Below are 18,051 nucleotides of genomic sequence, written 5' to 3' on the forward strand. Positions count from 1 at the left end.
AATAAAAGGTCGCCCTGCAGGGTTATGCCATAATTTGCTAATATGCATCGCATACTAACACATTATGGCAGACTTATCAGTCAAATAGAGCCCTCCAGCTATGCGCTGTTACTGCCCCTTCTTCCTTGCTGATTTGCCCGGTCTTCCTTCCTTGCCCGGTCAAGCATGTTGGTTGCTTGAATGGCCGAGCTCTGATGACATCACTCCTGTGCATACACACAGGAGTCACCACAGCACACAACGGGTGTCATAAATGTGGTCTGAGCCACACATGTGTGGCTCAGATCACATTACCGCTGACAGGCAAGAGGAGGCATTTATGAAAGAAGTCCACAAGGGTTTTTTTTTCACTTTTCAGTTCAGTACCGCTTTAACAACTTGATAATGAAAATAAAACCAGTAAAAATGATGATGCTTCCAAATTTTTTCTTTGTAATGTGGTTAAAAGACTACAATAATCATCTAATGAATTGCTGTTGGCAACAGTGCTACTTTTCTTTGCACTAGTTTGTGTTCTGATGTGACTTGTCATGCATATTGATTTTTACTGTAATAACATCATATTTTGCTTTTAGGAAAGCAATACTTATGAATTTATGTTTGATGGTTGCTTGGAGAAATACCTCAGTGAGGAATCAGAGTTCCCAGCTGCTGTAAGTTATACATGGTTACTTGAGCAGAAACCTGTTTTCTACATCTGAACCATCCCTACTTAATATCCTCTGAGAGTTGCTCTCATCAGAAAAGAGGACTTTGGACCACTGAGCAACAGACTAGGTCTGTTTTTCTTTAGCCCAGGTAAGACGCTTCTGACGTTGTTTGTTGTTCAGGAGCGGCTTGAGAAGAGGAATACGACATTTGAAGCCCATGTCCAGGATCTATCTGTGTGTGGTGGTTCTTGATGCACTGACTCTAGCCTCAGTCCACTCCTTGTGAAAGTCCCCAACACTTTTGAATGGCCTTTTCCTGACAATCCTCTCCAGGCTGCGGTCGTCCCTGGTGCTTGTGCACCTTTTTCTTCCACACATTTCCCTTCCACATAACTTTCTATTAATGTGCTTTGATACAGCACTTTGGGAACATCCAACTTCTTTTGCAATTACCTTTTGAGGCTTTCCCTCCTTATGGAGGGCGTCAATGATGGTTTTCTGCACAACTGTCAGGTGAGCAGTCTTTTACATGATTGTTTGTGATTCCTACTAAACCAGACTGAGAGACCATTTAAAGGCTCAGGAACCCTTTGCAGGTGTTATGGCTTAATTAGCTTATTAGAGTGGGACACTTTGAGCCTAGAATATTGCACCTTTTCACAATATTCTAATTTTCTGAGATTGTGGATTTGGGGTTTTCATGAGCTGTAAGCCATAATCATCACAATTACGACAAATCACGGCTTGAACTATCTTGCTTTGCATGTAATGAGTCTATCTCATATATTAGTTTCACCTTTTAAGTTGCATTACTGAATGAACTTCAAATGAACTTTTGCACGATATTCTAATTTTTCGAGTTTCACCTGTATATAGCGCCGTCAATTTACGCAGCGCTTTACATATATATATTGTGCATTCACTTCAGTCCCTAACCCTCAAGGGGTGTACAATCTAAGGTCCCTAACTCACATTCATACATACACACACTAGGACCAATTTAGACAGGAGCCAATTAACCTACCAGCATGTCTTTGGAGTGTGGGAGGAAACTGGAGTACCCGGAAGAAACCCACGCAGGCACAGGGAGAACATGCAAACTCCAGGCAGGTGGTGCCGTGGTTGGGATTCGAACCAATGACCCTAGTACTGCCAAGCGGAAGTGCTAACCATTTATCCACTGTGCTGCTCTTTAGAACATGCAAACCAAATCCAAACCAAGCCGCACTACATAATCACACTCAAAATTGGATCAAATTTCAGCTGCACTAGTATGAACCTAGCTTAAGCATTAAAGACGCCCTCCAGTGCTTTCAGTATACATGATGGAAGCAAGAGCAGGCCCCCCCCATATAACTGTTTAGATATGTTTATTTCTACAAGTCATAGTGGGTGGACCCCTGAGAGAGTTGTCAATTATGCAGGGTTGCTCAAAATACCTTTTAGGTAAGCCATTGACAAATCACTTCCGAGCATTGGATTAATTAGGAAATTTGGTTAAGGAGCTACTGCTCACTTATCAGAGGAGGATTGGGACAGGTTCTCCAACCTGCATGATTAACTGCTGTCTGAAGCCAGCAAGCTAAAGTAGTACCCACAGACATGACATTTTTGCCCAATCCAGCAGTCTATAATCATCTATTGTCTTTCTTTGTTTGGCTCTGATGAAGAGGTGCTGCCTCGAAATGCATTAGCTGGGCTATTAGAGGTTGTTCTTTGAATGAAGCATTAATGGATGGATGAGTGCACTCATTGGTTGATGAGATGCTCCTTGCAAGAAATGTGTCTTTATATCAATATTGTGAGTACAATATATTTATTTTAACCAATTAAGGATTTTTTAAGGATCTTAAACTGCCAGTGTGCCCTCTGTTTCATTTACAGTTTTTCTTTGATTGGCTGATGTTTGAATGTGGCTCATACCTGCAGAGAGAAGCTAAAACAGGTTACATTGCTTAAAACTATCAAGGAGTAGTTGGAATACCTAGGACAGTGCAAAAAACAAAGATGATAGTAGAGTAACCTTTATCAGAAAACACCTTATAACTGTTATAACCACAGTAAACTGAACTTATTCCAGTTATTCTGTGCTTAACATGGTTCATTGTAAAATTTAATATGTTTATATGGCATATGTAATTTTATTATTTCAATATTTACACTTTTTTATAAACATTTATTTTCAGTGATCAAGTAAGTATAATGCCTGACATCAACAAACAAATATATGTTCTTTCAGTACATGACCATTATCAATCTGTATTTGTATCTTTATGATTTTTACCAAATGGTGTTTTTTTTCATGCTGTTTGAATAATTAGCCACATCAGCACCAGTCATCCAAATGCCACAACATATATATATATATATATATATATATATATATATATATATATATATATATACTGTGTATATGTGTGTGTATAGTTGTGCTCAAAAGTTTGCACACCCTGGCAGAAATCATAATATTTTGGCATTGATATTGAAAACATAACTGATCATGCCAAAAATCTGTCTTTTATTTAAAGTGTTACTAAACCCACAACAGTAAAATCAGTCTGTATATGCAGTAAAGCATGCTTGTTATACTCACTCTGGAACCTAAGGGGTTAATCCTCTACATTGTGTAGAAAGACTGTTTGATTATGACTTCTCTGCTCCTCCTCTTGTTCAAATGTCCACATGTTCAGTCTGTCTTATTAGGAGATAAGATGTGAACATTTGAACAAGAGGAGGAGCAGAGAAGTCAGGATTGCTAGAGAGGTTTTTTTTCTTTTTCTTGGGAGATTGCATGTGATCAGCACAGGGCCAATCAGAGGTCAGGGGTTTTGCATTTTCCTAGAGCAGAAAGAAAACTCCTCCTGCAAGGTTTAACCAGTGCTCTGCTGAACACTGATAGAAGTCACAAGACTGCTCGAACTGCTGATGAGAAAAGGTATTTAGCAGTTTATAGTTACTAAAATAATTGCATTTTCATGTTCTGTGTACTGTGGGAGACCAGATATAGTGAATGCAGGGTCCTGAATTTAGTAACACTTTAAGGATAGTGATCATGTGCAGCCATTTATTATCACATAGTTGTTTGGCTTCTTCAATTTGCTGACCTCCTAACTGGAAAAACACGTCATTATGTTGTCGTTTAATACCAGGATTATGACTGCAGCTAGGTCCTTTAACCCGGGTACAGATTTCAATTTATCGTACATCACAGGACACAGAGAAGGCCATAATAATGACTATGTGGGTTATATGCCACCTATAGGTCAATGGACACTGGCCAACCAATCACAGAAGTTATTGGTTAAGACCCTCACTGATATGGTCCAGTCAGGTTTCAAGTTACCCCCAGTAGAGGCATATAAGGTCTCTTATTCCTTTTTGGGCTCATTAAAGATGCCTCAAAGTACTCAGGCATTTCTGGAGTATCCTGTTTTGGAGCAAGTTATGTATGCTGACTGGGAGCACCCAGACCAAGTTTTTGTTCCGCCTAAAAGATTTTCCTTCTGTATCCCATGGAGAAGTTTGTTAGAAAGTGGGGCATGCTGGGGGTAGATGCAGCTGTGTCTTCCATGAATAAGCATTTAACTTGTCCTGTGGCTAATGCCCAGGTGTTTAAGGATGCAGCAGATAAGAAATTAGAATCGGTCCTCAAGGCATCTTTTTCCCTGGCAAGGGCTGCTGCACAACCAGCGGTTGCTACTATCGGTATCAGCCACAGTCTGAATGGCCATGTTAAACTAGTGGTTAAAACTGTCTTCAAGGTGGATACGACTGTTGATTTGGCAAATTTACCACAGGCCTTGTGTTTTGCAGTTGATGCTCTTAAGGATTCCATTCGGCAGATCTGTCGGTACACATGTGCAGGATCTTGTGGTTAAACAGTTGGGCGGCGGAACTACCATGCAAAAGATTGTTGGCGGGTTTTCCCTTTCATGGAGAATGTTTGTTTGGGGAGGACCTAGACAAGAGAAGGTCCAAACGCACGACCTTTAGAGGGCCAGGCACTTCGGTGGTTGGTGCTTCTTCCAGTAGGCAAGCATTTTGCCCTACAGAGGGCTCTCCATCTAAGGGAAAATTTCAGCGCCAGGGCCAAAAGAAACCCTGAGTGCAGAAGCCTGCCAGGTCAGATTCTGAGTCCACTTCATTATAAAGAGGCGTCCCCACTCGTGGGTGGAGTAAAGACTTGTTTTTTGCGGAAACCTGAACCGGTTCCTAACGATTCGTTCATTTTGGATGGAGCTAGCCCAGTCAGTAGTCACATCTTTACAAGAGGGAGACTTTCTAGCGTCCATAGAAATCAAGTACACATACCTGCATGTGCCAATATTTTCAGCTCATTAAAGGTTTCTGCGGTTTGCGATAGAAACTCGACATTTTCAGTTCATGGCACTACCATTTGGGCTAGCCACGGCTCCTCGAGTGTTTACAAAGATTCTGGCTCCAGTTCTGGGGCTGCTCAGGGAGTATCGATTTTGGGCTATCTGGACGATCACTGCTCAGGGGTCAGTTTTGTCCAAGCCTGAGAAAAAATGTGGCCCTTGCGATTCATACTCTGGAACACTTAGTCTGGGTGCTCAACTTCGAGATGTTGGCCCTGGAGCCAGTACAGAGTCTGGAGTATTTGGGGTTGGTCCTAGACACTGTCCAGGCAAGGGTGTTTTTTCCTCCAGGAATGGGCCTCGCGCTGAGAGATCAGGTTTGAAGTTTGAGGAGCAAGAAGCATCCTTTCATTCATCTCTGCATGAGGTTAATGGAGAAGATGTATTCGAGCCAGTGCCCTATGCACAGTTCCACTCAAGGCCTTTGCAGTGGAATATTCTGTTGGTATGGAACAAAAAGATTCCAATGCTGGATTACCGCATGTCTTTGTCCCCCCAGGTGCTGCAAAGCTTGAATTGGTGGTTGGAAGCTCAGAATTTGAAAAAGGGAAGATCTTTCCCACCAGTGATTTGGAAGCTGGTAACAACCGATGCCAGCCTCTCAGGTTGCGGGGCTGTTGTAGAAGGGACCACAGCCCAGGGGACATGGGTGCCGCAGGAAAAGATCCTTCCCATCAATATCCTGGAGCTTTGGACCGTGCAGCTTGCCCTGAGATATTGGTGACAATGCTTCAAGGTTTGCCAGTCAGGGTCCAGTCCAACAATGTTACGGCAGTGGCATACATCAACCACCAAGGCGATACCAAGAGCCGGAGGGCTCAGGAGGAGGTAGATCGCATTCTGGTTTGGACAGAAGGGTATGTTCCAGTAATGTCGGCAGTATTCATTCCAGGGATAGAGAATTGGGAGGCGAGCTACCTCAGTCATTGGCGGTTGTTTCTGGGGGAATGGGCTCTGCATCCCGAGGTGTTCTTGGCAATCTGCCAGCATTGGGGGTACCTGGATGTAGATCTATTGGCATCCAGGTCCAATAGCAAGGTGGACAGGTTTGTGTAAATAACGCAGGACCCTCTTGCGATGGGAGTAGATGCCCTGGTGATTCCGTGGCATTTGATTCCGTGGCGATTTCCCTAATATATGCTTTTCCCCCGATTTAGTTACTCCTGTGGCTATTACACAGGATTCAAGACGAGGTGATTCCGGTGATATTAGTAGCACCAGCCTGGCCCAGGAGGTGTTGGTATGCGGACATTGTCAGGCTAGCAGTGGGTGATCAATGGCCTCTGCCAGATCAGTCAGACCTGCTGTCTCAGAGACCTATATTGCACCCAGCTTTACAGTCGCTGAATTTGACAACATGGCTGTTGAGACCCAAATTTTGAAAGATAGGGAACTGTCAGACTCGGTTATCCATACAAAGTTGAATGCTAGGAAGCTGGTTTCTAGGAACATTTATTATAGAACTTGGAAGGCATATATTTCTTGGTGTGAGTGTTGAAAGTAGAACCCCCGGAAGTATTTGATTAGGAGAATTTTGTCTTTTCTCCAATCGGGAGTAGAAAAGAAATTGGCTGTTGGTACTATTAAGGGTCAGGTTTCAGCCTTGGCTGTTTTCTTCCAAAAACTGATTGCTTCTCACTCTTTGGTTCATACCTTTTTACAAGGAGTGATGCACACTGTTCCTCCAGTCAGACAGCCCGTTTCCTTGGGACTTGGTCTTGGCAGTTTTACAGAAACCACCATTTCATTCTATAAGGGAGATTCCGTTAGTTCTGTTAACTTGAATGGTTCTGTTTTTGGTGGCAATCACCTCTGGAAGAAGGGCATCAGAGTTGGCAGCTCTTTCTTGTAGGGAACCATTTTTGGTTTTACATCAAGATAAGATGGTGTCACAGCCTCATCCATCTTTTTGCCAAAGGTGGTTTCTAGTTTTCATCTCAATCAGGACATTGTCCTGCCTTCATTATTTCCTAGGCCTCAATTGGCAAAAGAAAGATCTGGATGTGGTTCAGGCAATAAGGTTCTTTTTGAGAATGATGGCGCAGATTAGAAAGACTGATTCCTTGTTTATTTTACCCGAAGGTCCCAGGAGAGGACAGGTAGCATCTAAATATACTATTTCTAAGTGGATTTATCAGTTAATCATTCAAGAATATGGTTTGAAGAGCAAGGTTCCACCCTTTCAGGTGAAAGCACACTCTACTAGGAGTGTGGGGGCATCTTGGGCTATCCGCCACCAGGCGTTAGATGCTCAGGTTTTCAAGGCTGCTACATGGTCTTCAGTTCATACATTCTACAAGATTTTACCAGGTGGATGTCAGAGCCATGGAGGATTCTGCCTTTGGCCACAGTATCTTAAGTACAGCTGAATAGCTCCTTTTTTTTGATGCTCTCAGTGGTTATTGTGATGTCACCCACCCCTCAAGATTATTGCTTTGGGACATCCCAGATTATTATTATGGCCTGCTCTGTGTTCCATGGTGTATGATAAAGAAAACTGGATTTTTTTCTACATATCTACCTGTAAAATCCATTTCTTGGAGTACATCACGGGACACAGAGGTCTCTCCTCTCTTTCTGGATTTTCATTGCTTGCTACAAAAACTGAGTATTTCCTGTGTAGGAGGGGTTATATGGGGGAGGACTTCTTGTTTGATTGGTCAGCCAGTGTACATTCACCTATAGGTGGCATATAACCCACATAGTCATGTGGCCTGCTCTGTGTCCAGTGATGTACTCCAAGAAATGGATTTTATAGGTAAGTATGTATGCCAGACTTTCTTTTAAAAGTGATCAGAGTGGCAGATTTGCCGCTGGATCACTTTTAGAAGTGGCAGGAGGGAGTGTCCCCACCATTTTTCAGTGGTTCCTGTCAAGGTCCTACCTTTCTTCAGAGCTTGTGCATCTCCATGAGCTGGCATCCATCTTGGTTTTCTGCAAAGCATGGTGGGAACCTTTATGCCTTCAGGCTTCTGCGGCTCCTCCTCAGAAGGGTGTGGTTGAGCACATTTAAACCTGCTGTCTGCAAGTGTGCTCTGCACTTGTGTCCTGTATGTTGCCCTGTTGCAAGCTCTTGTGTTGTTCCCATTGCTCTCCTGGTAACCGACTCGGCTTGGACAGGACTACTCTCTGCGTTAACCCTTTATCTGACCTCCCGTTGCTGAACCCGGCCCGTGACCTGAGTATTCTTTGCCTACCGTCTAGTACTGTCTGCTCCGTTGTTATTGACCCGGCTTGTCTGACTACTCTACTCGTGTTCCCATCTAGCTCCCACCAGCTGTACGCCATTGGCGGCAGTCGTTATCGCAGCTGGGGTCACTCGGGGGCCGCGACCTGGTCTCAGGCTGCGTCAAGTCCATCCCCACCATCAGGGGCCCTGGTGAAGGGTAGCCTGGGGCTTAGACTCCGCGCCCTGAGGGACTCTGGTCTGTGGGTAGTGGCTGTCGTCAGTCGCAGCGTGACCGTACCATAGGCCTGCCTGCCCATTCCAGCGTTCCTGCCCTGACAGTTCCTTTGCTTACCTGCACGATCATTGAACCCAGGAACGGATCTAGCGCTGACGACGGCAAGGTATAGAGATGAATGAAGGAAAGATGGCCTCCACTGATTTCTATGGCCTAGGAAAACTGAATAGACATCATGAAACTAAAAAGGAAAAAAAAGCCTGAAGAGGCATGTCAAGGTGTTGTCTGGCATATTATAACCAGACATTTTGTGGCATTGGTGCAGTAAAGTCTTCTTTCTGGCAACTCAAGCATGCAGCTAATTTGTGTTCCAGTATCGTCATATTGTGCTTCTTAAAAACAACCGCACAGTGTTTTACCAGAGCAGCCTGCATTTCTCCTGAGCATACCTTTGGGTGTTTCTTTGTATCCTAAACAGTTCTTCTGGCAGTTGTGGCTGAAATCTTTCTGGCTCTACCTGCACTTTTCTTGGTATCGAGATCCCCAAATTTTTCACTTAAGTGATTGAACAGTACTGCCTGGCATATTCAAGTCTTTGTATACCTTTTTATATCTTTTTCCATCTTTATAAAGTTTCATTACCTTGTTACGCAGGGCTTTTGACAGTTTTATTCTGATCCCCCAGTGCCAAAATTTCACGATTTCTGCAAACGTTTGAGCACAACTGTATGTATATGTATATATACAGTTGTGTTCAAAATAATAGTAGTCAGACATCACTAACCTGATCAATCACTGTTTTTGGTAGAAATAATATTTCTACATGGCAAATAATTTACTAGCAGGTGTAATAGAGTAATAGAAATCCAACAGACCCAACAGTCATGACATGCATGCTGCTGATTCTGTGTAAGTGAATCACTAATTGAAAGGGGCATGTTCAAAATAATAGCAGTGTGGAGTTCTATTAGTGAGGTCATTCATTCTTTGAAAAACAGGTGGCAATCATTGCCCTTATTTAAGGAAGGAAGGCAGCAAATGTTGTACATGCAGGTTACAGTGCATTTCTCTCTGAAGTTCTGAGGAAAATGGGTCGTTCCAGACATTGTTCAGAAGAACAGCGTACCTTGATTAAAAAGTTGATTGGAGAGGGGAAAACATATAAAGAAGTGCAGAAAATGATCAGCTAAAATGATCGCAAATGCTTTAAAATGGCAACCAAAACCTAAAAGACGTGGAAGAAAGCAAAAAAATACCATTCAAATGGATAGAAGAATAGCCAAAATGGCAAGGACTCAGCCAACAATCAGCTCCAGGAAGATCAAAGAAGGTCTAAAGTTACCTGTGAGTGCTGTTACAATTAGAAGATGCCTATGTGAAGCCAAGCTATCTGCAAGAAGCCCCCGGAAAGTCCCACTGTTGAAAAAAAGACGTGCTGAAGTGGTTACAATTTGCCAAAGAGCACATTGACTGGCCTAAAGAGAAATGGCGCAACATTTTGTGGACTGATGAAAATAAGATTGTTCTTTTGGGGTCTAGTGGCCGGAGACAGTTTGTCAGACGATCCCCAAACACTGAATTCAAGCCACAGTACACTGTGAAGACAGTGAAGCATGGTTGTGCAAGCATCATGATATGGGGATGTTTCTCATACTACGGTGTTGGGCCTATTTATCGCATACCAGGGATCATGGATCAGTTTGAATACATCAGAATACATGAAGAGGTCATTCTGCCTTATGCTGAAGAGGAAATGCCCTTGAAATGGGTGTTCCAACAAGACAACGACCCCAAACACTCCAGTAAACGTGCAACATCTTGGTTCCAGACCAACAAGATTGACGTTATGGAGTGGCCAGCCCAATCCCCGGATCTTAATCCAATAGAAAACTTGTAGGGTGACATCAAAAATGCAGTTAATGAGGCAAAACCAAGAAATAGAGCAGAACTGTGGAATGTAGTCCACTCATCCTGGGCTGGAATACCTGTTCACAGGTGCCAGAAGTTGGTGGACTCCATGCAACACAGATGTACAGCAGTTCTCAGAAACAGTGCTTATACAACTAAATATTAATTAAGTGATTCAAAGGAAAGCAAAATCTTCAAACATTTTTCAGTTTATATAGTGAATGTTTGAGTTTGTAAAGAAGAATACAAACACTTTTATTCTTTTGAACAGTCTAATATTCACTTTTTCTTCAATTTTTATAGAGGAACAACACAAATTTGATATATTTTTCTTCATGTTTTGATTTGGAATAGAATGTGTAGTGTTCCCAATGCATTTGTGTGTATGGAAATAAAAGCTATTAGAAGGATTTTGAGCTTTATTCACTTTTTTCAACACACTGCTATTATTTTGGACACAACTGTATATATATATTGGATATAAGAAGTCTACACACCCCTGTTAAATTGTTTAAAAAACAGCCACTCACCTGTCCCATGATCCCGTGGTGTCCTCCCTGCCGCTCGTTTCACCGGCCATCCTGTGTTCCAGGTGCCGGCATCTTTATTGTGGGCACCCGGCTGTGACAGCTTGTGGCTTCACAGCCGAGTGCCCACTGCGCATGCGTGAGTAGCGCTGCGCTTCCTGAATGGCCCTGTAGTCTTCTGGAACCTGTCACGTGCTCCAAAAGACTACAGGAAGGGAGGATAGTAGGACAACTTCTGCTTCCGATCACCTAGGTGATCGCAGCGGAAGTGGGAGTGGGTACCTGTCAATTTCGGGTACCCGCTCCCCAAAGGTGACAACCCTTAATGGGGAGTGGGGGACCAGTCTTTAAAGCGGAACGTCCCCTTTTGCGTGGAACTCTGCTTTAAGGGTGTGCACACTTATGCAACCATTTTATTTTAGTTTTTTATTTTTTACTTCCCTCCCCCTAAAAGATTTCAGTTTGTTGTTCAACTGAGTTGTACAGCTTATAGGCTACATTAAAGGTGGAAAAAGTTCTGAAATGATTTATCTTTGTCTCATTTTTTTACATCACAGAAACCTGACATTTTAACCACTTTCTGACTGGCCGTTGTATATAAACAGCCGGACGGTGGCACTGTAGGGTCAGGTAGCCGTTAATAAATGGCCTCCCCACACCCTGCTTGTGCATGCTCCTCAGGAGCGTGCAGCACCGCGATCCGGTGCCCGCTGTGTTCTCCGGACACAGTGAAACACCGATTGTTAGACGGGACCTCTGTACGAGGTCCCGATCATGTGATCACTGATTGGCCAATCAGTAATCACATGCAAAGTAGTAAGCAAGATGTCACTTCTGACATCATTGCTTACTACGTGTGAAATCTGTGAATGATCACAGAGGTCACATGGTATAAGGCTATTCACAACAGCCTTGTACCATGTGACAAGCTGTGACCAATCACAGCTCACTCAGTAGTTCTCAATGGCTGCAAGAGTGCAGACAGAGAGAAAGAGAAATGATTGCTTTTACATCCTATATGGGTGTAAAAGTAATCAGTGTAAAAAAAAAAAAAAGAAAAATCTTCATCACCCCCCAAAAGTAGTACAGTGTTACCATGGTGACACTGTACTGCTAGGGTGATAGTAAGTATGTAAAAAAATAAATAAATAAATAAATAATAATATAAAAAAAAAAATAAAAATGTAAAAAAAATGTTTAAAAATTATAATTTTTGGTTATAAACTAATTTGGCTTTTTTTTTTTACTCAAAAGAGAACGGAATAAATTTTGGCCAAGATTTATGATGAAATATTATTTATTTGCAAAATTTTATAAGAAAAACACTTTTTTTCAAAATTTTTGGACATTTTCATTTACATAGCAAAAAAAATAAAAATCACAGCGGTGAATAAATACCCCCAAAATAAAGTTTTATCTGTCTCAAAAAAATGGTAAAAATTCATATGGGTACAGTGTTGCATGACCGTTCAATTGTCATTCAAAGTGTGAAAGCGCTGAAAATTACCCTGGTCAGGAAGGGGGTAAAAGTGTCTGGACTGGAAGTAGTTAACAGGGGTATGTAGACTTTTTATATTGTGTGTGTGTGTTTGTATATATATATATATATATATATATATATATATATTTTTTTTTTTTTTTATTTTTTTTATTTTTATATATATACACACACATATACAGTTATGACCAAAAATATTAGCACCCCTGCATTTCTGTGAGGTAATGCACCACTTCACCCAGAAAATTGTTGCAATTACAAGTGTTTAGGCGTTCTCATTGTTATTTCTTTTGCTTGAATTGGTATGACACAACAAATCTGACATGTTCCACGCAAAACCCCAAAAATGGACTGGACAAAGTTATTGGCATCTTCTCAAAATTGTATGAAATAATTGCATTCTCAGTTTGTGATGCTGCTCTAATTTGTAATTAAACTCACCTGTATCAATCAACAAGTGCTTACAATATAGAAATCATACTGGCAATCAGTTAAAATGCTGAAAAATGTAATAAACCTTTCTGTTTTGTGTGTGCCACATGGAGCATGGAGAAAAGAAAGAGCAGCAAAGAATTGTCTGAGGATTTGAGAAAAAAATTGTGAAAAAGCATGGACAATCTCAAGGTTACATCTTCAGAGATCTTAATGTTCCTGTGTCCACTGTGTGCAAAATTGTCAAGAAGTTTACAGCCCATGGCACTGTAGTTAATCTCCCTAGACCTGGACGAAAGAGAAAAATTAATCAAAGAACCTTGATCAACTTCCAGACAAATTCAAACTGACCTTCAGGCGCAGGGTACAACTGTGTCAGCTCGCACTATACGTCGCCATCTGAATGAAAAGGAATGCTATGGTAGGAGACCCAGGAAGACCCCACTGCTGGCACAGAAACATGAAAAAAGCCAGATTGGAGTTTGCCAAAACTTACCTGAGCAAACCAAAATCTTTTTGGGAGAATGTGCTGTGGACAGACTAAACAAAATTACAGTTTTTGATAAAGCCTATCATTCTACTATTTTCAGAAAAAGCAATGAGGCCTTTAACCAGTTGCCGACCGCAGATAGCCGAATGACGGCTACACTGTGGCCGGCCAGTTCTGGGAGGGCGTCACGTGATGTGGTAAAAGGCCAATCACAGCGGCTTTTTACCACATGATCAGCCATGTCCAATGACACGCTGATCACAGGGGAATGCAATTGCTGGTTCTCGGCTGCAATTTCCTCACGCTGTCAGAATGTGGGGAAGGTACTGCCAAGAACCGGCAGTTGTCAGAGCAGGGATCGGCACCGATCATCAGGGCACTGATGATAAGTGCCCTGATGATCGGTGCCCAGCAGTGCCACCCACCAGTTCCACCCACCTGTGCCCATCAGTGCCACCCACCTGTGCGTATCAGTGCTGCCAGTCAGTGCCCAGTAGTGCCGCCAGTGAGTGCCCAGCAGTGCCGCCAGTGAGTGCCCAGCAGTGCCGCCAGTGAGTGCCCAGCAGTGCCACCTATCAGTGCTGACTATCAGTACCCATTATCAGTTCCACCTATCAGTGCCCCCTATCCATGCCACCTCATTAGTGCTGCCTATCAGTGCCGCCTATCAGTGCCCTTCAGTGCTGCCTATCAGTGCCCATCAGTGCGGCCTATCAGTGCCCATCAGTGCTGCCTATCAGTGAAGGAGAAACATTACCTGTTTGCAAAATTGTATAATAGAAACAAAGAAACCTTTTTTGTTTCAAATTTTTTGCTCTTTTTTTGTTTATAGTGCAAAAAGTAAAATACCCAGAGGCAAGTAAATACCAGCAAACGAAAGCTCTATTTGTGAGAAAAAAATTATAAAAATTTCATATGGGTACAATTTTGCATGACCACGCAATTGTCATTCAAAGTGCTACAGCGCTGAAAGCTGAAAATTGGCCTGGTAAGGAAGGGGGTATAGGTGCCCGGTAGGCAAGTGGTTAAAGAAAACAATACAGTCAAACATGGTGGAGATTCACTGATGTTTCAGGGTTGCTTTGCTGCTTCAGGTACTGGATGTCTTGTGTGAATGGTATTATGAAATCTGAAGACTACTAACGAATTCTGGGGTGCAATGTTGGGCCCAGTGTCAGAAAGTTGTCTCCATCAGAGGCCATGGGTATTACAGCAGGACAATGACCCAAAGTACACATCAAAAAGAACCCAGAAATGGTTTCAGACAAAGTGCTGGTGAGTATTGAACTGGGCAGCATTGAGTCCAGGTCTCAATCCCATAGAGCACCTGTGAAGAGATCTCAAAACAGCAGTTGGGAAAAGGAATGATTGATTTCAGTTATTTTTTCCAAGGGGTGTGCTACTAAATATTAAATTGAGGGTGCTGATAATTTTGTCCAGTCCATGTTTGGGGTTTTGGGTGCAATGTATCAGATTTGGCTTTCTTGTTTTTCCACTTTTTTGTGTCATACCAATACAAACAAAAGAAATAAACATGAGAATGTCTAAACATTTATAATTGAAACAACTTTCTTGGCAAAGTGGTGCATTATCTGACAGAAATGCAGGGGTGCCAATATTTTTGACTATATATATATATATATATATATGTGTATATATATATATATATATATATGTGTATACACACATACACAGTCAGGTCCATGAATATTGGGACATCGACACAATTCTAACATTTTTGGCTCTATACACCACCACAATGGATTTGAAATGAAACGAACAAGATGTGCTTTAACTGCAGACTGTCAGCTTTAATTTGAGGGTATTTACATCCAAATCAGGTGAACGGTGTAGGAATTAGAACAGTTTGCATATGTGCCTCCCACTTGTTAAGGGACCAAAAGTAATGGGATAGTATAATAATCATAAATCAAACTTTCACTTTTTAATACTTGGTTGCAAATCCTTTGCAGTCAATTACAGCCTGAAGTCTGGAATGCATAGACATCACCAGACGCTGGGTTTCATCCCTGGTGATGCTCTGCCAGGCCTCTACTGCAACTGTCTTCAGTTCCTGCTTGTTCTTGGGGCATTTTCCCTTCAGTTTTGTCTTCAGCAAGTGAAATGCATGCTCAATCGGATTCAGGTCAGGTGATTGACTTGGCCATTGCATAACATTCCACTTCTTTCCCTTAAAAAACTCTTTAGTTGCTTTTGCAGTATGCTTTGGGTCATTGTCCATCTGCACTGTGAAGCGGCGTCCAATGAGTTCTGAAGCATTTGGCTGAATATGAGCAGATAATATTGCCCGAAACACTTCAGAATTCATCCTGCTGCTTTTGTCAGCAGTCACATCATCAATAAATACAAGAGAACCAGTTCCATTGGCAGCCATACATGCCCACGCCATGACACTACCACCATCATGCTTCACTGATGAGGTGGTATGCTTAGGATCATGAGCAGTTCCTTTCCTTCTCCATACTCTTGTCTTCCCATCACTCTGGTACAAGCTGATCTTGGTCTCATCTGTCCAAAGGATGTTGTTCCAGAACTGTGAAGGCTTTTTTAGATGTTGTTTGGCAAACTCTAATCTGGCCTTCCTGTTTTTGAGGCTCACCAATGGTTTACATCTTGTGGTGAACCCTCGGTATTCACTCTGGTGAAGTCTTCTCTTGATTGTTGACTTTGACACTCATATACCTACCTCCTGGAGAGCGTTCTTGATCTGGCCAACTGTTGTGAAGGGTGTTTTCTTCACCAGGGAAAGAATTCTTCGGTCATCCACCACAGTTGTTTTCCGTGGTCTTCCGGGTCTTTTGGTGTTGCTGAGCTCAACGGTGCGTTCCTTCTTTTTAAGAATGTTCCAAACAGTTGTTTTGGCCACGCCTAATGTTTTTGCTATCTCTCTGATGGGTTTGTTTTGTTTTTTCAGCTTAATGATGGCTTGCTTCACTGATAGTGACAGCTCTTTGAATCTCATCTTGAGAGTTGACAGCAACAGATGCCAAATGCAAATAGCACACTTGAAATGAACTCAGGACCTTTTATCTGCGCATTGTAATTGGGATGATAAGGGAATAACACACACCTGGCCATGGAACAGCTGAGAAGCCAATTGTCCCATTACTTTTGGTCCCTTAACAAGTGGGAGGCACATATGCAAACTGTTGTAATTCCTACACCGTTCACCTGATTTGGATGTAAATACCCTCAAATTAAAGCTGACAGTCTGCGGTTAAAGCACATCTTGCTTGTTTCATTTCAAATCCATTGTGGTGGTGTATAGAGCCAAAAATGTTAGAATTGTGTTGATGTCCCAATATTTATGGACCTGACTGTATATATACACATACATATATACACAGTATCTCACAGAAGTGAGTGCACCCCTCACATTTTTGTTTTGTAAATATTTTATTATATCTTTTCATGTGACAACACTGAAGAAATTACACTTTTCTACAATGTAAAGTAGTGAGTGCACAGCTTGTATAACAGTGTAAATTTGCTGTCCTCTCAAAAGAACTCAACACACAGCCATTAATGTCTAAACCGCTGGCAAGAAAAGTGAGTACACCCCTAAATAAAAATGTCCAAATTGGGCCCAAAGTGTCAATATTTTGTGTGGCCACCAATACTTTCCAGCACTGCCTTAACCCTCTTGGGCATGGAGTTCACCGGAGCTTGGTGGATGTTAGAGACCTTACGCTCCTCCACCTTCCATTTGAGAATGCCCCACAGATGCTCAATAGGGTTTAGGTCTGGAGACATCTTGGCTAGTCCATCACCTTTACCCTCAGCTTCTTTAGCAAGGCAGTGGTCATCTTGGATGTGTGTTTGGGGTCGTTATGTTGGAATACTGCCCTGCGGCCCAGTCTCCAAAGGGAGGGGATCATGCTCTGCTTCAGTATGTCACAGTACATGTTAGCATTCATGGTTCCCTCAATGAACTGTAGCTCCCCAGTGCCGGCAGCATTAATGCAGCCCCAGACCATGACACTCCCACCAGGAAGCATGACTGTAGGCAAGACACAATTGTCTCTGTACTCCTCACCTGGTTAATGCCACACACGCTTGACACCATCTGAACCAAATAGGTTTATCTTTGTCTCATCAGACCACAGGACATGGTTCCAGTAATCTATGTCCTTAGTCTGCTTCAGCAAAATGTTTGCAGGCTTTCTTGTGCATCATCTTTAGAAGAGGCTTCCTTCTGGGACAACAGCCATGCAGACCAATTTGATGCAGTGTGCGGTGTATGGTCTGAGCACTGACCTCAACCTCTGCAGCAATGCTGGCAGCACTCGTATGTCTGTTTCCCAAAGACAACCTCTGGATATGACGCAAGACAAATAAATTCTTTAAAAATCATACTATGTGATTTCCTGAATTTTTTTTTAATTCTGTCTCTCAGAGTGGGAATGCACCTACAATGTGAATTTCAGACCCCTCCATGATTTCTAAGTGGGAGAACTTGCAAAATCGCAGGGTGTTCAAATACTTCTGTTCCTCACTGTACATATATATTTTATATATATATATATGTTCTAGAACATCCAAAAGAGACTAGGAAAAGGTCTCACTATCTTGACTGAGGAAACCCATATCATATATATATATATATATATATATATATATATATATACAGTCAGGTCCATAAATATTGGGACATGGACACAATTCTAACATTTTTGGCTCTATACACCACCACAATGGATTTGATATGAAACAAACAAGATGTGCTTTAACTGCAGACTGTC

General features: G+C 42.2%; 1 protein-coding gene across 8 annotated transcripts in view; it reads left to right on the forward strand.

Moving 5' to 3' along the window:
• The window catches only part of PARP4 (poly(ADP-ribose) polymerase family member 4), a 346,684-nt gene that overhangs the window by 203,947 nt on the left and 124,686 nt on the right, over positions 1 to 18,051 (forward strand). For 5 of the 8 annotated variants that reach the window (XR_016309539.1, XM_089666213.1, XM_089666217.1 and 2 more), the window contains exon 31: positions 576 to 653. The exons of the other annotated variants lie outside the window; for them this stretch is intronic. Coding sequence is in view for 4 of the 5 variants with exons in the window: in XM_089666213.1 (XP_089522339.1) it covers positions 576 to 653 (78 nt within the window). In the remaining variant the exon portion in view is untranslated. The remainder of the gene's footprint in view (positions 1 to 575; positions 654 to 18,051) is intronic. 8 annotated transcript variants of the gene reach the window in all.

This window comes from Staurois parvus, unplaced genomic scaffold (genome assembly GCF_062004578.1).
Source record: "Staurois parvus isolate SC_StPar_1 unplaced genomic scaffold, SC_StPar_1.0 ptg000050l, whole genome shotgun sequence".
NCBI classification, from domain to species: domain Eukaryota; kingdom Metazoa; phylum Chordata; class Amphibia; order Anura; family Ranidae; genus Staurois; species Staurois parvus.